This window comes from Bubalus kerabau, chromosome 1 (genome assembly GCF_029407905.1).
Source record: "Bubalus kerabau isolate K-KA32 ecotype Philippines breed swamp buffalo chromosome 1, PCC_UOA_SB_1v2, whole genome shotgun sequence".
In the NCBI taxonomy this organism is placed as follows: domain Eukaryota; kingdom Metazoa; phylum Chordata; class Mammalia; order Artiodactyla; family Bovidae; genus Bubalus; species Bubalus kerabau.
Window position 1 is genome coordinate 219,712,257 of NC_073624.1, and position 21,698 is coordinate 219,733,954.

General features: G+C 57.8%; 1 protein-coding gene across 4 annotated transcripts in view; it reads left to right on the forward strand.

Annotated features, from left to right (window-relative positions):
* CXXC5 (CXXC finger protein 5) overlaps positions 1 to 21,698 on the forward strand; it is a 124,987-nt gene that overhangs the window by 10,051 nt on the left and 93,238 nt on the right. For all 4 annotated transcript variants that reach the window (XR_008705015.1, XR_008705016.1, XM_055555249.1 and 1 more), the window contains exon 2: positions 20,603 to 21,671. Coding sequence is in view for 2 of the 4 variants with exons in the window: in XM_055555249.1 (XP_055411224.1) it covers positions 20,763 to 21,671 (909 nt within the window). In the remaining 2 variants the exon portion in view is untranslated. The remainder of the gene's footprint in view (positions 1 to 20,602; positions 21,672 to 21,698) is intronic.

A 21,698-nucleotide genomic window follows, 5' to 3' on the forward strand; every position in this document is an offset into this window, starting at 1 on the left:
TTCCAGCGACAGCCGGCAGGGCCGGGCGGCTTCCCAGCTCCCCCTCTGATTCACGGCCGCCTGCAGCTCCCCCCTCCCCTGGGGGCCTCTGCAGCCCCATCTGTGCAATGGGGAGAGGAGGCTTCACCCCACAGTCTAGTCACAAAGACAGTACAGTTGCGATTCTTTTAAAGCCCACCCTAACACTTTGGGAGAGTTGGGTCAGTGGTCCTGAATAGTCAGCTGGGCATTTGGCCCCAGAGCACTGAGAAGTTCTGTTTAGAGTCACCCTGATGCCTGAGAAGCTTGGGAGGGCTGCATTGGTTCCTGGGGTAGAAAGTGTACCAGGTGGGAAACAATAGAGAAGGGCCCTGCCGCCAGGGGCATTCTTGCCATTCAGGAAGAGCCTGGATGGGAGCTGGGCTTGCTCCTGATCTCAGTATACCCATCTGCAAAATGGAGCATGTCATTCCATGTGGCCGGCCATTCATTCATTGTCTACTCAGTGCCTGGACATGTGCTGGGTACTGGGGACGCTGAGGCAAGTGGGAGGATGGTAGGGAGAGGAGGGGTGTCCTTGGCGGTTGGGTGGGAGTATGATATGGCTGAAGGGGTGACTCTAGGAGAAGGAATGAGGTTGGGGGGTGCAGATAAGGGGCTGACCTGCAAGGCCAGTGTCCAGCGGAAAATCCCAGCTGTTCTCAGGAAGTGTTTCCTCCACTGGTCCCCGGGGAGGGAGGTGAGGCAAGCAGGAAGGAGGAGAGTTGGGGGCAAACGAGGCCCCCAGCCAGTCCAATGGAGACGTCCCAGGCCTGGCTGCTGGGCGAGTGTACCCCTCACACTGCAGGAGGGCTGGAACGCAGCCCCCCCACGCTCCAGGGCTGGGCCTGTGGTGGGGGGCCGGGGCTCTCAGGAGGGGCCGGGCCATAGTCCAGATTTCAAAGCTTTCCCCAGGGGCCTTGTGGTGCCCTCCGCCCTGTCCTGAGCTGCCGCCGCGGGGGTGGCAGATGCTGTTTCATCGGCTGAGACGAGTGGGAGGCCTCCGGAAGGTCCTCCTGGGAGGTTCCGGGGGGCAGCGGGGGCGTCAGCAGCTGCCGCCCAGTTAGGGCTGGTTCACGGTGGCCTCCCAAGTCCCTTAGTTCCCCCAGGCCTGGGGATGGAGCACTGAGACTGATTCCTCCTGCCTTCACTCCCCCTACTGCCCACCAAGCTTCTTGCTCTGGCCCCCCTCCCATCCCTGGCTGTGTCTGCAGAGCCCCCCGGGGAAGGCAGGGGAGGAGGCGCAGCGGGCTCAGAACAGCGGGTGCCCGCGCAGCCAAGTATTTGCGCGAGCTGTCAGAGACAGACAGGCATGTAGGGAATTCGGTGCGTGTGGGGCTGGGGGAAGCAGCCGGGTGGGCAGGCAGGCAGGAGGGGGGAAGCTGGGGCTGCCTCCCCCGCCTGTTGAACCCTGCAGAGACCACCGTTCTCCCAGCCCAGGCCAGAAGGTGCATCTGGCACCTCCTTCCTGTCTGTACCAGTGCAGGGGACAAGAGGGACTGGGTGGGACCCTGGCTGATGACGGGGCTGACACTGGGGAAGGGGTGCCCTGCTGAAGGCCAGAGCCTGGGAGGGGCTGTCTGGTGGAGTGTGGAGCTGGGCAGGAATCCGGGTTGTGCCCAATTGTGGCCTCCAGGAAATAGCAGCTGTCATGCTCCCGCGTCTCCCCCCTCCCCAAGCCTGGCACAACTTGTTTCCTGGCCAGGGTCCGGCTGGGGCAGATTGGAGGAGCCTGGTATTGCCCAGCCTGGGCAAAGAACAAGCAGGATGAAGGGGACCATGTTTATAAGCCTAAAGGTACTTGGGGATGCTGGCGAGAGCTTCCCCTGGTATTCTTTTGCTGAAGCAGGCTGGAGTCATTTTGAAGGAGGGGACTTCAGCCCTTACGTCCCTGGACAAAGACCCCAATTTAGTCACTTGCATCTTCTCTCCGATAAGGCCTATTAGGCAGGTCAGGGCCTAGAGCTGAGTAATACTTCATGTTTCATAGCTGAGAGCCCAGAGAGAGGGATACACTGGCCTAGGCTCACACAGCGGGTTCTCCAGCCTTCCCCCTACCCTCATGTGGGTGGCGTCAATGGGAAGAGGTGAACATTGGGGGTTTGCTGGGGTGGGGGGCTATATTTAGTTCAGTCCTGTAGAGCCAGGGGGCCCCTGGGAGCAGCTGTTGGGGGGGTTGCAGACAGAGGCCTCGAGCTCCATTTAGTCTGGACAGAAATATCCTCCCCCCACCCACCCACCCACTGGCTGGGCGGCCAGGCTGCGGGCTTGTCCCCTGAGGGGCAGCTTGCCTGGGCCTGGCAGCCGGCGGGACAGGCAAGATGACCCGATAGGCTTTTCCCAGCTCAGGTTTCGATGAAACAGGAACCAGAGTCGTAGCCTGGGCTGTGGGGGCCAGGGCCGCCAGAGCTGGGGGGCCAGGACTGCCTCCCTCCTGCTCCCCACAGCTCCCCACCATGCAGCCTCCCCTTCTCAGAGGCCTGGGGAAGCAGCAGGTTATTTATCAAGCGGCCTCCCTGCCGCGTCTGCCCGCGCCTGCCTCCCTCCCACCCCCCAGCCCCCAGCGCTGGCGGCCATGAGCCCAGCAGAGCAGGGTGAGCTGGGCGGGCTGGCGGCGGGATGAGCTCAGGAGATGTGAGTCACCCCATCCCCAGCAGCCCCACGAGGCCCTGAGGCCTGGCAGGCAGCGCGTACTCACGCACATCCCACGCGGCACACCCAGGGGCACACGCTTGGGACAAACAGTCACTTAGCACACGACTCAGCACACATTGCTGACACTCACGGGCAGGGCTCAGTCACAGACGTTGTGGACACTCGCTGTCACACTCACAGCCCCAGCCTCTGGCACACACACACGACACATGCTGACACAAACACACAGACGGATGGACAAACACAGTCACACATGGACCCCATACATGACTCCAGTAAGGCGCTGGTATTTGTGCTCCATCCTGTCACAGGCTCAGGCCGTTTCTCTCCAGCCACAGCTCTCACCCAGATGGTGCGAAGAGCTGGGCACAGGGCACTGACCCCATGGAGCCTGGTGTGCACAGGCTCGCTCCCAACAAGGTTGGGGCTCCATTCACTGAAAGGCCCATGTAGGCTCACACAAAGGAGACCCACACTCGGCCGTGTAGAGTCAGCTGAATTCTGCAGGGTGGGCACGGGAGGGGAGATGTTTCCCCACCCCTGGGGAAGGAGGCCCCAGTCACAGGCATGGAAGTGTTAAACTCACTTGCCCTCCAGTATGGGGAACTCTAGCCCAGGCAGAGCCGGTTGCGGGTTGATGGGGAAGGGACGGGGTGGGGGTGGGTAGCTCAGTAGAGGAAAAGCTGGAGAAGGAAAGCCATGGAGAATCGATTTTCCTGGGAGCGCCAAGTGGCCAGCTGCTCCCCCCACTTGGGGAGCGGGGTCCTTGAGAGATTGCGGGGTGCCAGAGACTGGGGAGGAATGAGACTCCCTTGATCTAGTGGGCTGAGTACCCTCAGGAGTCTGTTAGCCCACCCTCCCTGGTCACCCTGGCCTCCTCTCCTGCCTTGCAGCCAGCACCCTAAGACTCAGAATTCAGACTTAGCCCCTGATTTTTAGTCCGTGGCCTGAATACAAGGAAGGGCTGAGCTGCTGGGTTAGGGGGATGCCCTCGGGGAGCCTCTGTGCTTCTGCTGCCCATTGGGGCTGGCGCTTGCCTTCCCTGAGTGAGCAGAACTGGGGGCATAACCCATATTTCACACACAGAAAAAGATATCCTTTTTCAGATGAGAGAATTGAGTCCAATGAGGATGGCTTCATTGCTCATGAAGGACTTTGGACACAGTCTCCTAACGCTCAGAGGGCAGCTCGTTCTGGTCCCACAGGATTGAGACAGCCTAGCAGAAGTCAAGGGGCAGGTGAACTCTGGCCCATGTTGGCTCCCACCTCCTGGCCACATAGGTCTCCCCCATAACGGCCTGGACAGTGGCTGGGGAGAAGAGAGGACCAGGCAACCTGAAGAAAACAAACAGCAGTGGCCAGTCAGGAGAACTGGATGTCCCCGAGCCATCAGCTCTAGAATTGCACAGGCCTGGGCTCCACACCAGGTTTGGTCACTGCCTGCTGTGTAATCATGACCTGGTTTACCAACCTCTCTGACTTCACTTTAGCCACCTGTAAAACGGGTATGATCCTTATCTCTGTCTTAAAACTGCAAGACCTGAAGTAGATGGTGGGGTGTGGTTTGCACCATGTCTCACTTGGATCTCCAGGTGAGTCCAGCCCTCCTCTCCACCTGTTGGCTCCACCAAAGCTGGCATTTTTCTGGGAGTGGTACCCCACACCAAAGACTCCTTAATTAGAATGTCATGGATTTAGCCTTCTCTAGGGCTGTTCTTAGATGGGAATGATGGAGTATGGGATTGAGGAAGCTGAGCTTGGGGTCACTGGGAGGGAAATGGTTGGGAATGGATGGGACCCAGGACAGAGGAACCTGGAATCCTTGGGTGCACACTCCTGGGGTTAGATACACAGAGAGCCAACCATGGTTCCCAGATTTTTTTTCTATCCCCTAATCCCCAACAGATAGCAAACCACAAGTTAGACTCAGGGATTTCCAGGTGGCTAATGTGGCCTTTGCAGGGTAGTGAGGGGCTTGGAATACACCTATGGAAGGGCTGTTGGGACTGTGGGACCTTGAAGAAGCATGGACATGGAGCAGGCCAGGCTAGGGTGGGAAGGGGACAAGGAAATAGGAGGAAAGGTTGGTAAGAAGTAGAAGTGGGCTCTTCCTGTGGCCAGAAAAGCACGGCTGAGTACTGCCCTCGCTGTAGCCCTCAGACCCCTTTCGTGTGTGTACCTCCCTGGGTTCCTGCAGGTAAGAGGGCAGGACAGGGTATGCTCTACTTGAGCCTGGGGAAACTGAGACATAAGGGATTGGCTCAGACTCAAACAGTGGCGGAACTGGGGCCACAGCCTGGGTTACCCAACATTCTTGGCTCGAGCAGTGCTTTCACTCATTCTGGTGTTGCCTGAGGATGACCGTAAAAATAACCACACAGCGCTCATTTATTGAGCACCTATGCATGTTGGCCCTGCACTGAGAACCTCACATTCATCCTGTCTAGGACCCTGGTCGGGGTCGGGCTATCATGATGGGCATTTCACAAATCAGAGAGTGGGCTCAGCAAGGTCAAGCCATTTGTCTGAGGTCTCCTAGCTTGAGGCTGCAGAGTGGGAGGGGAACCCTGGCTCCAAACCCCATGTAGACCTGTGCCTCAGGGGGGCTTCTACCCATCTCCCATAATTAACACAATGAAGAATATTCCTAGTTGGGCCAGCCCCCTCCCCACCTAGGCACCACCCCATGACTCTTCTAGGGCTGTCTGTTATCTTGGACCCAAAAACCTTGGGACTGCTGATCCCGTAAGCCCGGGGAGGGTAAGCCCTGTTGCCCTTGGCTTCTGCGGAGACATGATTCACTGGGTGTCGGGGAGGAGTCAAGGTGTGGCCCAGGGAGCAGATTGAGTCTCCCTAGGGTTGCAGGGATCTTCTTGCAGACAAGTTCTGGGAAGGTCAATTGCTAGGCTCCTGAGAACTGCTTAGGGGCCTGATCAGCACCATACACCTCTCCCATCCCTACCCTCCCACCTCCCTGGGGACGCCTTTCTCCTCTCTGGGGAGCCCTGCAGGGAGAAGTTAAGAAAGTGCCCTTGAGCTGGAGCTAGCCTCCTCTTCTGTACACAGGGGTGATAGTGACCACCCCACTCTGATCAGTGTACTGGTTAGCTAAAGAGAGCACCAGGCACAGCATGGCCCTGGGGCAGGTCTCACTACAGGTCACCGAGTTGGGTTTGTTTTGCTGGAAGTTGGTGCTGGCCTGAAATGGAGGGGCAGAAAGTCTGGGTTTGGGGCCCTGTGCAATGTGGCAAGTTACTTCCCCTTTCTGGTCTCAGTTTCTGCATCTCTGAAATGACTGAGAGTCTGCCGAGCACATGCTCTGAGACGGAGGTAAGCCACAGTCAGACAGCCACACTCACAAACTCTGCAGCTGGTCTCCGGGTCCCCCAGGCCCAGGGCTCCTGCAGACCTTGTGTCAGCATGGAATTCAGTGGGGAGCAAGGTGGGCTCTAGAGATGGGCCACTTCAACCATCCACAACTTGCGTGAGTTTTAACTCAATTCTGAGCCTCAGTGTTCTCATCTGTGAAATGGGAAGGCCATGGTGCCTACCTCTTTGGGCTGCTGGGAGAATAAAAGAAGAGGGTGTGGACAGAGCACGTGGCACGGACTCCATCATTGTGGCCCCCGCCCCCATCTCCGCCAGCTGTCCTGGTTGCTGCCCCTCCCAGTCTTGGTCTCCCGGCTTCTGGGAAGGCGACAGTGCCAGTCTGCTGGCTCAGCCGGCTTGGCCACTGACCTTCAGAGCACCCAGGCTGTCAAGGCCGCCTGACTGCCTGCTGGGCGGGTGGGGGGAGTGCCAGCCAGCTCCTCGCCTGACGCCACCCGCCCCTGCTCCCACTCTCTCTCTCTGCGCCTGTGAGCTAATTAATCTCAGCCCCTTTGGGAAATTAGAACGCCGCAGTCGTGGCCTCCTCAGCCTCGCAGTGCCTGTGCTGCTACTGGGCCCTGCCAAGACCCACTGTGGTTTGGGGGCACAGGGTGGGGGGTGGGGGCAGCAGGATGAGCTGGGTAGGCATAGGTGTCCCTGAGCCCTCCACCGCCTGGCTTGCAGGGGTGCAGGGCTCTGGTTTCTTGGCCCCCTCCCCTTCCATTCAGCATCCATAAGGATACCAGACCATCGCCCTGCCGGGGTTAAACCCAACCTCCAGTGTCTCTGACCTCTTCCTGGGGCCAGTATGGTCACCCCCTGGTATGGTCATATTCCATCTCATTGCGGGGTCATCTTGCCTGCCCAGCTCAGGCTGATGGAGACAGATGTAATTATGGAATTTTGCTTGGGAAATTAATTTGAAAAAGTTAATTAATTGGCGGTTCCGGAGGTGGCGGGCTCCACGCCCAGCTGGTCCTGCTGACGTCAGTGCTGACCCGCCTGAGATGGGCAGGCCAGGGAGAGGGACCCCAGAGACCTGGCTGGGCAGACCAATGTCCTGGCTCAGGGGGGACACCTGGGAAGTGGGTGTCGCCTGGACCTGCTTAGAGGCACTCTGAAGTCTGAGAACTCAGCCACTTGTTTGTATGTTTACCAAGCAGTTGTCAAGCTTCTACTATACAAGTGCCCCCAGCCAACATAGACCACTGAGTGTTTCATCCAGTTCTTCTGAATCCCTTTTCTCAAGGAAAACCTCTAAACCTGTTCCCAAAGCTTTTCCATAGAGTTTGGATCCACTGTACAGATGAAACAACTGAAGACTCAGAGGGTATGACTTGCCCAAGCCATTCAGCTATATTCTCCAGCAGAATGGAGTAGCGGGTGTATAAAGGTTAGGTTTCTTCCCTTCTTCCACAGGCAGCCCCCTCCCTAGTGTGTGATAGGAGCCTTAAAGTTGACTGTACCCAAGAGAGGGCCAAAGAACATGGCCAACCCCCTCCATCCTGGCATCATTGTGCCTCCTCCACACCCCTCCCCAGACATTTGTGGTACTCTGTTTGTATCTTGGGACTTTTCCCACCCAACCTTTGGGATGACCCAGCTGGGCTGAGGCAGGAGGCCCCGATACCCTAGGGCTCTCCGAGTATGTAGGGACCCCTGCTACCTCCTGGGCCCCCTGCAGGGCCCCTGACCACAACGGTCTGACCAAGATCTTGTGTCTGGAGGAGTGCGGATTCAGTATAGTTTTTGTCTAGATAGAACATGGGTCGGGGCTCGGGCAAGAAGTAGCTAGTCCTGGTTCAGGTCAGGGATGTGACCTCTAGGAGGCCAGCAAGGTGAGCAACGTGGTCTTTCAAGAGATTTGGGCCTGGGTTTCCTTAAGCTGTGTGGCCTTGGATAAGTCCCTTTAGCTTCTGCTCAGAGCCTCATTTTCCTCACTGGGACACAGGGACGATCACGTATGCCACTCAGAGGGCTGTGAGGAGGCACAGGGAGGAAGGAGACAGTGGGAGGTATAACCACTTGAAGCCTTGGTTTCGCTGCCTGGTGGAGGCCAGCGGGGTGGGAAAGCAGGGAGCCAATGGAACTGAGCAAGTGCCAGGGCCTGAGAAGGCAGTTTGTGGAGGGAAATCTGGTGCAAGTGGTTGGGACAGGAGCTGGAGGACACACGAAGAGGTGGTATCTATGAGGTACCCAAGAGCCGCCAGCTAGCGGCCCAGAGCCCTGGGGCCTCTAGGGGGAGTTAGTCCATACAGCATTTACTCTGTCACTTCAGTTGTGTCTGACTCTTTGCAACCCTACGGACTGTAGCCTCCCAGGCTCCTCTGTCCATGAGATTCTCCTGGGGTTGTGGGTTGCCAGGCCCTCCTGCAAGGGATCTTACCGACCCATGGATTGGACCCATGTCTCCTGCGTCTAATGCATCAAAGGTGGATTCTTGACCCACTGAGCCACCAGAAAGCCCCATATAGCATCTGCTCCTGAATTTGTTGAGTGCATTTCCTTACCTCCGGGATGTCCCCAGGAAACAAGTGGGCCTTGCAGATAATTGTGTAGACCTCATCTCTCATAGTTGTTCAGAATAAAAGTGACTGTCCTGGACAGACTAAGCTGGGCATTTTGCATCGAATATCCCTTTGATGTAGTCTGTAGTTCTGGGTTTCCTCAAGGTCTGACCTCTAGCCTAGGGTTTAAGTGGGCCACACCCATTCCCTGAGCATTCTGTGTGGGTTGTATTAGTAGCTCAGTTGTGGCCGACTCTTAGCGACCCCATGGACTTTAGCCCACCAGGGCTTCTCTGTCCATGGAATTCTCTAGGCAATTGGGTGGAGGCAATGGGTGGATTGCCATTTTCTTCTCCAGAGGATCTTCCTGACCCAGGGATCGAACTCTGGTCTCCTACATTGCTGGTGGATTCTTTACTATCTGAGCCACTGGGGAACATGCTTAAAAGGGAGATACTTCCTCTGTCCACCTCACCCCCAAGAAGCCCTCAGCAGGTGACTGGCTGAGTGCTCGGAGTTCTCTGCACAGACTCTACTAAGCCCTTCTGTGTACATCCATATTCGTTTAGACTGGGAGCTCCCTGAGCATGGGGTCCATGACATCTCTCTGATCCCATGCCCAGCACAAGTGAGCGCTGGGTAGGGGTCATAGGGCTGCTGTTTCCTGTTTGACAGATGGGCCAGTTAAGGGTGTGTGAAGACATTGTTCAGTCAAGGTCACACAGCCTTGTGAGGGACGGAGCTAACCTGGCCCAGGTGGATATGGCATCACTCGACCTTTCTGGGGTCTTCTGCAGGCTTCCTTAGGACCTGCAGCTCCTAACTCACTGGCAGTGTTCCAGAAGTCCAGCCCTAAGCCCCAAGCTACTGAGACCTTGGGGAGTGAGGAGTTTGAGCATCGGAGGGGCAGAGGAGAGACCTTAAGCTCTCCAAGCCTCAGTTTCTTTAACTGCAAAATGGGGATTCTGGTACCTCTTCCTGATAGTGCTTGGGGATTTAGGGTGGGTGGTTAAAAGAGATGTTCTTAACTGCATGAAACTTAAGTGTTCACCATCTTTATTATTACTATTGACACTTTTATTTTGTTGTCATTATATTATTATTCACCCTCCCAGGGCCGCAGCAGCTGCGCTGGCTCTGGGCCTGGCTGCAGAGCTCTGGTCTGCAGAGAAGTCACGGTTGCTAATTAGTTAGTGCCCTGAGGAGAGGGCCGGGGGGGTTTTATTTTTGCGCGAGGATCCCACCTGCCCGAGGCTTCCCCAAGCCCTTCTTCAACTGGGCAAAGGGTTGCAGGCCCCTCTCCAGCCTCAGGTAGGGGTCCTGGCTCCCAAATTCCCCCTGCCACTCCCTCCCCTTCCCAGACCTCCAGGGCCATGAATCATTTATGAGGCAAAAATGAAACCAATTAAGGACAAACTTTGAAAGCTTCTAATTGCTGCGCCTAGTGGCACCAAGGAATGAGGGAAGGCAGGCCTGTTCGGGGCCGGCATCTCCTCAGCCCGGGCCTTCCCAGACCGCCCGCCCGTCCCAGGGCGCGCGGCCTCCCGGCTCCCCGCCGCCTCCAGGCCGGGCGCGGACGTGCCTGCGCGGCTCCGGCGGCCGCGTCTGCCGCCCCGGCGCCCGCCCGGGTCCCAGGCAGACTAATTAGGCCCGGCTGCCCTCCCCGCGCCGCCGCCTCCCGCTCCAGGCCCGAGGTGATGGCGGCTGTTCCTGCCGTTCTGGGGCCTGTGCCCCAGAGCTGGCCGCCGTTCTCGGGGCGGGAGCCAGCCCTGCTGGCCTAGCTTAACCCAGCCGAGCCCAGGACGCCCTGTCCCCGAACGGGGAGCCTGGGGTTCCCAGCGCCCCCTCACCCTAGGATCCCGGCGTAGTTATGGGCTGGGCGGTGCTGGAGTAGCTGACTTGAACAGTCCAGTTTCAACTCAGGGAGAGAGCTGCTCGTGTGTCGTCTCCCACCGCCCCGCAGCCAAGAGCGGATGGGGCCGGGGGATGACCGATGAGATAGGGAAGCTGGAGGACTACAGGGGACGGGAGGGGATTGAGTTCCTGGGGTGGCCCATTGGTGCTGTAGCTTTGCCACAAACACCATAACCTTACACGGATTCCTTAGCCTCAGTTTCCCCATTTGTCAACTATCAGGACAGGCCAGTTTTCTGTTGGATTTGGAATTTGAGGAGCTGGGCTTTACATGTCCCCCACACACCTCCACCCCTGCTCTTGCGGGCTGCTGAGGCGGAAGAGGTGGGGGTCTGGACCCAGCTTACTGCTGGGAGCCTTGGGCACCAGTGACCAGCCTGCCCACTGTGCTGAGGGCCAGGTAGGCCCTGGGCACTCAGGCATGTTGTTTGCTGAAACAGAATTTCTGTGCTTGTGTTTTTCCACAATTATATTAGCAGGTGGGATTTTTCCTCCGGGAAGCGGTGGAAGGGGGAGTGCCATGGCCATGTCCCCACCCGCTCTGAGTGTGAGCTCACATGGCTCTGCCCGCCCGCCTGCCGTAATGATTTTTTAATTATGTAGCCAGTGCTCGGAATTGCTAATCTGCCTCCAGCCCAACAACCCCTCCTGCAGCTTGTACCCCAGCCCCTCACTGGTGTCCCCAGAGTGGTGACGTCCAGCCCCACGCCCATCTCTGTGCCTGGAGCACTCCTGCGGGTGAGAAAGGGGAGGCCAGGATGACCACAGGGCCACCTCTCCTCCGTCTTCTAGTGACAGAACTTGGTGGTAGCCAGGGATCAGGGTGCCTTTGGCTCTCTTTGCACCCCGCCACGCCTGACCCCAGCATGGGTTGCTCCTGCCAGGACAGGTGTGGCCCTGGAAGAGGGCAGGGGAGTGATCGGTGACCCCAAGGACACACACACACATACGATCTTTGTCATATCCACACTCATGACTTGCTTCTCTTAACCACACACTCTCAGCCTGATAGCTACACAAGCACAATAGTACGCTCTACGTCTTTCTCCTACACACACAGCCACGCCTGAGGGCCAGGGTGCCCTCCGGAGACCCCACTGCTGCCTCCCATTCCCTGCAGTGGTCCTGCCCCCACTCACTCTCTTTGCCTCCATCTCCTCCCTCTATCCCCTGCCTGACTGGGTTACACTCTGAGGTCCTCCAGCTCCCACCTGGTGGGGTGGCTGCCTGCGGCTGGGGCCTGCCTGAACCTCCATCGACCCGGTCTGGGGGAGGTGGCGGGTTGTGGGGGGGCTGTTCTGCAGCACTGTGGCGGCGGCTCCTCTCCAGGCGCCCAGCTGTGGCATCTGTCAAGGTCAGATAGCGACTCCGGAACCAGCCGGCTCGGCCCCACAGCCCCTCTCGCCTCATTATTTTTGTGTTCCGGGGCTGCGGCGACACCTCCCTCCCTCCTCCTGAGCCTCCTGCCTCTTGCCTGCCTCCCCCACGCCTCTGCAGGGAGGGCCTGCGGTCTGGGGGCTTTTGTTTTCCAGTTTTCTCCTCGCTCAGGCCAGGCACATGGGTTTAGATGCTGGCCAGAGCTGTTGGATCTTGAACGGCAGACAAAGCAGGTGCCTCCCTCAAGGCTGGGACAGCTTTTTGGCCAGGGGAGCCTTGGGTTGATTTCTCAGGGGTACAGACTGAACCTGGGTGGAGCCCAATCTCCACCACAGCCCAGGTGTTCCGGTGGGCAGCTTCCTGTTTCCATAGAGGCCCCAGCACCTGGCATGAGTTCCTGTCTGCGCCATCCCCATGCCAGTTGAGCCCCAGACCCGTATCTCAGAACCCCTCAGAGGTCCTGATAGAACTCACAGTGAGTGCATGCACACACACACACACACACACACATACTTGACAGGCTAGGAGAACCCACAGATATCCAGCCACCATGTAAACCACTCTACTTGGACACATGCACACTCAGTCATACACATACATCCACAGATGCAGATAGCCACACTCCACTCCTACACACAGGAGGTCACACAGAGACTTCCACCTCCACTGGTATCTAAGCCCCATTTGTATGTCAGTACTCAAAACCACAGAGTAATAACTGAGACTGTACACACACACCTGAGCACAGCCCCAGACACACATTCTCATGCATGCAATGTGCACAGGTTTCTGACACACCTCCCAGGTGGACACACACAGATATACTTGGCCCTAGTGCTGCTCCTCACCATATACACTCCAACTCGAGCATGCTCCCTGGGGTCCGGTGTTCTTGAGCAGTTGCAACACCCAAGGAGCTTTGGACCCCTGAAATGCTGAAGTGAGCTTGAGGCCTTCCCTTGGATGCACGTTGTATGTCCAGGGAGTTCCTGGAAAATAGGAAATGGTGATTGACAGATGGGTCACCCTACCCACCTGGCCAGCCTCCATGGATGTCCACCAGCCTGGGCACAAGTGCACTGAGATGGAATGGGATGGGAGAGTCCTGGATGGGTCAGGATGGGCTTGGTGACAGCTGGCAGGGAGGGCAGGCTCAGGGGGGTGGCCTCTCAGGCTCTGTCTCTGGGTCCTTTGCCCACCTCCAGCCCCTGATTAGGGTGTGTTGGGGGAATGAGATGTGGACACACATCAGGCCCCGGGGTCTCTGGGGTAGCCCTGGTCATCACTCACTTCCTCCTCCAGCTGCGGGCTGCTGTGACAGCCTTTAAGAGGGGGAGGTGGCTGGAGGTTTAGCAGTGGTGGGGCCCCCACCCCCCAGGAAACTCAAAACCCTGGGCCAGCCGCGGGTGGCGGGTTGGGGCCGGCACAAAGAGGGCCTCTGTGCAGGCCGGCTAGGCTGCCCACAGGATTCTGGGGGAGGAGGCAGGAGCCGGTTTCCGTCCCATTCTGCTTCCTGCGGAGGCCGCCGGAATGCCCGGAGCTCTGGCCCAGCCTGGCCCGTCCGGCCCACCCGCAGCCCCTTCCCCTGTCTTCCTGGGCCTTAGGGTACAGCTGCAGACTTCTCTGTGACAGCGTCCCAAAGTGTTTTGCTCAGAGCCTGAGAACTACCCACCTCCCCCTCAGGACCGATGAGAAACCAAGAGAGTTCCCCTAGGCAGATGGTGCCCCTGGACCTCACCCTCTAGCCAAAATGTGCCTCAGAGCTTTTGGGCAGTGCTGGAGAGCCAGGCCCTGGAGTCGCAGAGATCTGGTTTCAAATCCTGACTCTTGAGCTGATTGACCTAGTGACTTTAGGCAGGTGAGTCTCATATGTAAAAGGGGTTAATAGTAGTTAAAGAGTTAGAGATTTCAGTGAGAAAATACATGTGAAATGCTTAGCACAATATGTAGCAGAGAGTAAGTGCTCATTTTTGAGGTCTGCTATTATCATGTCCTCTGGGGAGATAAGAAAGGGAGAGGGCTGGATGCTCCTAACCCCAATCAGCCTCACATCCTCTGGAGCTCGGTCCCAACCCTATGGCCTGCTCAGAACCCTTTTCTTCAAGCCTCAGTTTCCCAATCTGAAAAATCTCCCTTCCTCCTGGGATTTGGAGGGTGGGTTGCTATCTGGAGTCTTTTTTCTGTATCTCTCCACCTCCTTCCCCACACAGGCCCTTCTGGGCTCATGGTTTCTGCAGCTTGGGGTGAGGAGCAAGAACCATTGATCTCTATTTTACAGATGGAAGCTGAGGCTAAGGTGGGGAAAGGTGTCAAAGTCAGTAAGAAGGGACAGGATGGAGCCAAGAACCTGGACCTGCTGACTCCATGCCCTGGCCAGTCCTGTGAATACATGCCCTCTCCCAGTGGGGACCAAATATCTCTGAGTTGGCTTTCCCTGGCTTGTCTCGTGGTGAGGCCCACCGGGAGAGAGGTCCTAAGAAAGTGTAGGCTCTGATCCCAGGCTAGTGTCAGCTCAGACATCTCCACTTTGGGAAACCTTAGTCTATGATCCAGGAGCTCCCAAACAGGGAGGCAATCATTTTCTCACAATTGCTTATCAAACTGTCTGTTCTAAATGGGGCAATCATAGTACTTCCTTCAGAAAGTGGATAGGAGGATTCTATGAGACAAGGCATGTCCACTGTCTAGCACATAGAAAGGTTCCCGTACGTGTAGCTGTTATCCTCGTGGTGCCATGTTACAGATGGGGAAACTGGCTCAGAGGCCATATGCCACAGTCACACAGTAAGGAGAGTCCTCCAGCTCCTATGACCTTTCTAAAGAAGGAACCTGGCCCAAAGGAGGTGCTTGTTGAGGAAGGCCTTGTCTTTATCAGAGGTGTCCCAGGATCCTTACCTCATTCCCTAGAGCCCCATGTCAGAGCATACCTCCTGCCTGGGGCCTCAGTGTTTTTGTCCATGAAATGGGTTGATCTCCTCCAGCTCCTTTAGGGCGCTCTGTAAGGGCAGGCAGAACCCCATATACTCCTGGGTTTTCTCAGCAGCATGTTTCAGTCCTTAGGGAAGGGGGTTGAGCCTGCCTGAGAAAAGGGGCATAAAAGGCCAGGGAGTGTGGAGTCAAGGAAATAGGACTGCAGCCTCCACCCCCATTCTGTCCTTGGCAGTTGGTCTTGGGATGCTAGTCTTAGGGAGACCCTAGTGGCATTGAGGGTGTGGCCCGCTCCAGACTATCCGCTGGGTACCAGCAGTGGTCAGTGTGTCCTTGTATGTGTGTCCATCCATAGCTGGCTGTGTGCCCTGGTTTCTCCAGGAAGGCCTGCATTTCTCCTGGCCTCCAAGACTGGTGTCACCGTGTGTATCTCCTTAGGCCTGAGTAGGGCTTTTTTTCCCCTCTGGAAACTCCCCAGGCTGAATCATGGAAATCAGAGATGGAAACCCCCACACATACCAGTTGCTCAGCTTAGTTCAACCACCATAGCCTGTGGTCTGGCCTGCCCACCATCAGTCAGTCTGTCCAACGCCCCCTCTCCATTGGAGACCAAGGACACCAGCCCATCAAGGTGGGTTGGAGGGATGTGAGGGGGTGTAGCATGCATGTCAGGAGTACACATGAAGTGTGGGGAAGGGTGCAATGAGCCAGGGTCTGCAAGTCTGCAATGCTGGTGGGCTCTGCCGGGCCATGTCTGGGATCCTGAAGGCCCTGATGAGCCTCTTCCAGGAAGCCCTCCTTCGGCAGGCGGGACGGTTGTTCCAAGCAGCAGAGGAGTAGGAGGATAGTTGCACAACTCCATAAATTCACTAATAATGATTGAATTACATACTTTGGAATGGGTGAATTTTGTAGTATGTCAACTATACCTCAGTAAATCTGTTTAAAAAAAAATCCTGTTCTTGACTTCAAGGCCCCGCCCAGTTGAAACCCTGCCAACCTCATAGCCACACCTCGCCCCCGCTTCCCCATTTCTTGGGAACCCTTTCAAGCTTGTGTCCACGTTGGTAACCTCTCCTTATCCTTAACTCACAGGCTAAGCAGCCCCTTCCTCCAGAAAGGTCCCGGTGTCCTGCTCAATCCTTTTCCCTCCCTCCCGTTTCACGTTGGTTCATGTGCCCATCGGCCCAGCTCCTTTGTAACCCTCCAGAGCAGTGCCAGTCTGGTCTGTATCTTCCCAGGACCACAAGGCATGGGGCTGCTACTGCTGCTGTGTGCAAGGTCTAGAACATCTCACCATGGCCACCTGTGTGCAGGTCTCCATGCAGACAGCTCCAGCCCACCCCACATGCCCTCCTGCCCCACCCCTGCCCATTGCTGTGTAGCCTGGAGGACCCAGGACAGAGCCCTGCTGAGGTCAGTTTGGGCTCCCCTGGCACAGAGGGTGGAGTGAGCGCTCTGCCACCACCTCTGGTGACCTCATTGCCAGCTGGCATTATGATGTCACCGGTCCAGCATTCCCTGTTCCTGCTTGGATATCTCCAAGCTCCCGGGTGGGGACACTCCCCTGGGGCCTGTGACAGCTCGTGCCCCCGACCACGTAAAGGTGACAAGCATGGTAACAACCCACAGGGAGGGGGTGAGGGCAGCCTCAGGGTGGCTGGGTCACCTTTCCCTGGTAAAGCAAAAGCAGTCACAAAGCAGGGTGACTAACACTTGGGCTCTGGGTTCAAGTTCTTCCCCTACAGGGAACCACTCTTTGACTTTGGCCCGACAGCTTGAGCCTCTCTGAACCTCAATTTCTTCATCTCTGGAATTGGTTCATAGTTCTGGTTCCTTGAGTCCTGGGGAGGAATCAGAAGGGAGAGAGAACATGTAGAACATGGGAGTACAGGGCCGGGGATGCAGTAGGTGCTCACTAAATGCTAGCAGATAGGGTCCCTTAGATAAGGGAGCCTGAGTGTCACTTGGCGAGAGCTGGTTAGGGAGGGGCCGTGTCCCATATTTTCTGGGGCTGGCCCGGGTCTGGGAGTAGAGGGAGGAGTGGCCCCAGCTTTGACTGTCTCTCACGTCCCAGGACAGCCAGTGAGCTCCAGCCCGTAGGAGGTGGGGCCCCACAGCTCGGCCCTGAGAGTGGGAAGCCCTGACCCCCAGCCCTCCTTCCTGTCTTTTCCTCCCGGGCCTTAGACCAGAGCGGGCCAGGGCTCATCTGGTCTCCCCCACATCTGCCTCCACTTCCCTCTCCCAGGGGCATGTCCAACTGCCTTCTCTTGGTCCCCAGGCCCTCAAATCTGGGATTCCCTTCAGGGTTCTGTCTCCATGTCTCTCAGATCCTCTCATCCCTGGGCTGGGCCAGGTAGCCTGTGTCTCTGAACCCAGTTGCCCTGGTCTCTGCTCCCCACGATGCTCTAACCTTGACCCTTTACTCTGTCCTTCCTCAGCCCCTTTCTCTGACGCACCCCTTGAGTTCTGTGTCTTGGATTCTCTGTCCCCACCACCTGTCTCTATTCTTCTGGCCCTGCGTCGGCCTCTGCCCCCCAGCGCTCCATGACTGGTTCCCCCCCACCCCCGCCCCCTGGGCTCTGTCCCCGCCCGTCAGCCCCTGGTCCCCGCTCCCGGCCGGCCCGGCTCCTGCATGGACAAAGGGGTCCTTTGTGGGCTGACCGCGGCTGGCGGGGCGGCGGGGCGCTGGCTCCGCATTGCTGATGAAACGGAGCCCTTTGTTGTCCCTCCTCAGGCGCAGTATTTCTTTTTGGGGGCTGGATGCGTTCCTGGCAGGGCCGATGATGGATGCGCCCGCCGCCACCCGCCTGCCCGCCAGCTTTCCCTCCCGCTCATTCCCGCTCCGCTTCAACGCAGCCCCAGCTCCTCCCCTGCCGCCTGGGCACTGCCAGGCCCTTTCTGGCCTGGAAGAGGGTTGCTGTGTGTCTTGCAGTAGAGACTGGGGCCTGGGAGAAGGTCTCCTCTTATGTCTTTCCCTTTCATGAGTAGAGCCCCTGAGCCCTGTGATCAGTGGTCTGCTGGGACAAGGGTGTCAGCTTTTCCCAGGGTCTGAAGGAGATGGGCCAGGTATGGGGCAGATCTGGGACAGCCTTGGTTGGGGACTAGGCCATGGGGACTAGAGGTTGGCATCTGCCCATGCTGGGGTTTCAGGACAGTGTTATCCTGTGTGCCAGTCCTCATGTACCCCCAACTTCACTTTCTGAGGCTGACAAACCAGCGTTTATTGCCTGCAGCACCTGTTCCATGACATATCACGTCCTCTGGGCCTGAGCTTAGCATGTCCCAGGACCTAGTTGTGGGGAGGGGCGGGGGGCTAGGCGAGGGGAGTCCCTGAGGAAGGACAGAAAATGAAAGATTGGAGAGATTCAAAGAGGGGACCAGAGACGAACAGAACATGAGATTAGGTCCCCACCAAGAGAGACTTGGTATGGAGACAAAAGCAGAGAGAGACTTAGCCTGAACACAGGCCCGGCTGTGTGGCTGTGTCTGTGTCGGAGGGAGCTGACTTCTAATTGACCTGCCCGCCCCACACGCAGAGCCAGATCCTGGAGCTGGGAGGAGGGAGGGAGTGGAGCAAAAGCAGCGTTAATGCAGCTATCGATTTCTGCCACCAGCCTGCAGGCCTCAGAGGCAGGGGACGCACAGAGGGGCTGGGGCACAGACTGCTCCCCTCCCCACCTCTCCAGCCCGCGGGCGCCTGCCTCCTCCTATCTTTTCCCTCACCCTGCATCTGGGGCTGTGGTCCAGGGCAGGGTAGTTGAGCTCAGATGGGCAGGGGCTGGGTGACTGGGCATGATAGTCACTGGCCCTGGTCTCAGTGGTCATGGTCCCCCACACCTAGCCAGGGTCCCTGATGCCTGGAGAGGCCCTAATCTCTGATGACAAGGGTCCAACAGCCAGCCTGGGCTGGAGTCTTGGTGGGTAGAATAGAGCATAGCTATCCTGGGATGCATATGCACTCCCCCTCCTTTCCTCTTACTATGACTCTGACCCCAGTGACGCCCCCCGGCCCAGTCTGGACACCTTGCCAGGCCATCCTGGGTTTGTCCTAGTGGAATCTGCCAGCTTGCCCAGCTCTTCCTCACCACTCATCCGCCTTCACTACGAAGGAGCTTAGATGGGCCAGTACCTGCTGGGGAGGCAGAGTGGCTGGCTGGCTGCTGATGCCTGCCCTTCGTCTCACCCTGGAGAACGGAGCTTTTTCCCTTGCCAGCACTTGCTTCTCCTCATGGCCACTCCTTAGTAGTCCTGCGCCAGGGGCCCTGCCCGCCCAGGGCCTCGATTTCCCATTCTGTCAGTTCACAGGCTTGGGCTGGATGACCTCCCAGGACAGGCTGAGTTCTGTGACGGGGATGGTGGGGTTGCCTGGGGACAGAGATGAAGTGTGCACCACCCCCAAGCCCAGGGCGGGACAGGCCCGGCCAGATGTGCGCCTCCCCCTTGTGTCGCCAGCTGCTCGTGGCGGGGCCCCGTCCTCCCACCCCTCTCTTGGGGGTTGCTGGGCCGCGGCAGGCAGATGCTAGGGAGCCAGGGCTGATGAGGAAACTACCACTCCGCTCCATCTGGAACAGTTTCTTCCAGAGCTCCGGCCAAGGAGCCTGGCTGCTCACATGCCTTAGTCTTGGGGCCTGAGCAGAACAGGCTCTGTCTTGGGAAGGGGCACCCCCACACATGGACATGGCCAAGGAACAGACTCCATTCCTGAGAGGGTTACACCTCCTCTTGGGAAAAGACTTCATTCCTGAGAGGGTCACACCTCCTCTGGGTCTCTTTGGCCCAGAGTCCACTCTGTGCTCTCTGCTCCCACTGGGAGCTCTCTCCAGACCCATCTGGGAGCCAGGCTGGGGCACAGCAGTGAGGCCTATCTAGAGACAAGAGTGGGTCCTGGGGTTTGAGAGGGAGTGGGGAGTATGTGCTGATGGGTGCACAAGGGTGGCCCCCTACTCTTACAGGAGGAGGCTTGTCCTCTGGCACAGGGCTGCCTGCCCTCTAGCAGGAGGGTACGTGCTCCTTCAAATAAGGGCTCTGTGCTCTATTTGGCAAATTCTGTGAAACAAAGTCACTTACCTTTACCTGCAGGACTTGACAGAGCCTTGAGATAATTAATGTGTATTAGGCATCTTGGGCTTCCCTGGTGGCTCAGATGGTATCTGCCTGCAATGCAGGAGACCTAGGTTCAATACCTGAGTTGGGAAGATCACTTGGAGAAGGAAATGGCAACCCAATCTAGTATTCTTGTCTGAAGAATCCTGTGGACAGGGGAGCCTGGCGGGCTACAGTCCACAGGGTTGCAAAGAGTCGAACACAACTGAAGGCTTAACACAAAATTAGGAATCTCTAATGAGCATCCAGAAGCAGCTTCCATACTTTGGTCTGTATTGCCAAGCTCTGTGTCCACCCCTCTTCTCCATAATTGGGTCAGTGAAAGATTAGAAAGCAGAGGGTAACCTCTGAGGTTAATGGAGCTCTCCCGCTCTCTCCACCCCCACTCCCCCTACAGGAAGGACCACCTGCCTCGGTGCAGTCTTCCCAGACCCTAGCAGGGGGACCTGGCTGAGCCTCCACTGCGCTGCTGAGTGGCCGTGTATCCATGGGACAGTCAGTTCTTCCCCCAAACCTTGTCTTCCTCACCTTATCAGATAGGATATTCCTAGCCACCATTTGTAGGTTTTTTATGAGTCTTAACTGAGATAGTACAAATGAGAAATTCCTAACTTTGGCTGGCACTTGATGAATACCCTGGTGAGGCTGTGGTGGTTGCCGTGGCGATGCACTTGGTGGCTGGGAGGTGTTTACCACTGCCCTGACCCTGTATCCTCTCATCCTGACAGAGTGAAAGCACTTCCACGTGGACACCCGACCATGTACCTGCGCTGAGGGGCAACTCCCACCAGGTCTCTTTGTCCTGGGCGGCAGGACCCGGTGCTTGTCTGTGGACCCCCCGCAGTTGGCAGGCTCCCCCGGCAGCGGGGTCCGGGCCTCGGCCCCACCATGTCGAGCCTCAGCAGTGGCCCCCAGGACACCGGCGGCAGCAGCAGCAGCAGCAGCAATGGCAGCAGTGGCAGTGGCCCAAAGGCAGGAGTGGCAGACAAGAGTGCGGCAGTGGCCGCTGCTACGCCAACCTCGGTGGCGGATGACGCCCCACCTCCCGAGCGGCGGAACAAGAGCGGCATCATCAGTGAACCCCTCAACAAGAGCCTGCGCCGCTCCCGCCCCCTCTCCCACTACTCTTCGTTTGGGGGCAGCGGCGGCAGTGGCGGTGGCAGCATGATGGGCGGGGAGTCAGCTGAAAAGGCGGCCGCAGCCGCCGCCTCCCTGTTGGCCAACGGGCACGACCTGGCGGCGGCCATGGCTGTGGACAAGAGCAACTCTACCTCAAAGCACAAAAGCAGTGCTGTGGCCAGCCTGCTGAGCAAGGCAGAGCGCGCCACGGAGCTGGCGGCCGAGGGACAGCTGACGCTGCAGCAGTTTGCGCAGTCCACGGAGATGCTGAAGCGCGTGGTGCAGGAGCACCTACCGCTGATGAGCGAAGCGGGCGCCGGCCTGCCCGACATGGAGGCTGTGGCGGGTGCCGAAGCCCTCAACGGCCAGTCCGACTTCCCCTACCTGGGCGCCTTTCCCATCAACCCGGGCCTCTTCATCATGACCCCCGCGGGCGTGTTCCTGGCTGAGAGCGCGCTGCACATGGCCGGCCTGGCTGAGTACCCCATGCAGGGAGAGCTGGCCTCCGCCATCAGCTCGGGCAAGAAGAAGCGGAAACGCTGCGGCATGTGTGCGCCCTGCCGGCGGCGCATCAACTGCGAGCAGTGCAGCAGTTGTAGGAACCGAAAGACTGGCCATCAGATTTGCAAATTCAGAAAATGTGAGGAACTCAAAAAGAAGCCTTCCGCTGCTCTGGAGGTAACGGCGCCTTAGAGGGAGGTGTGT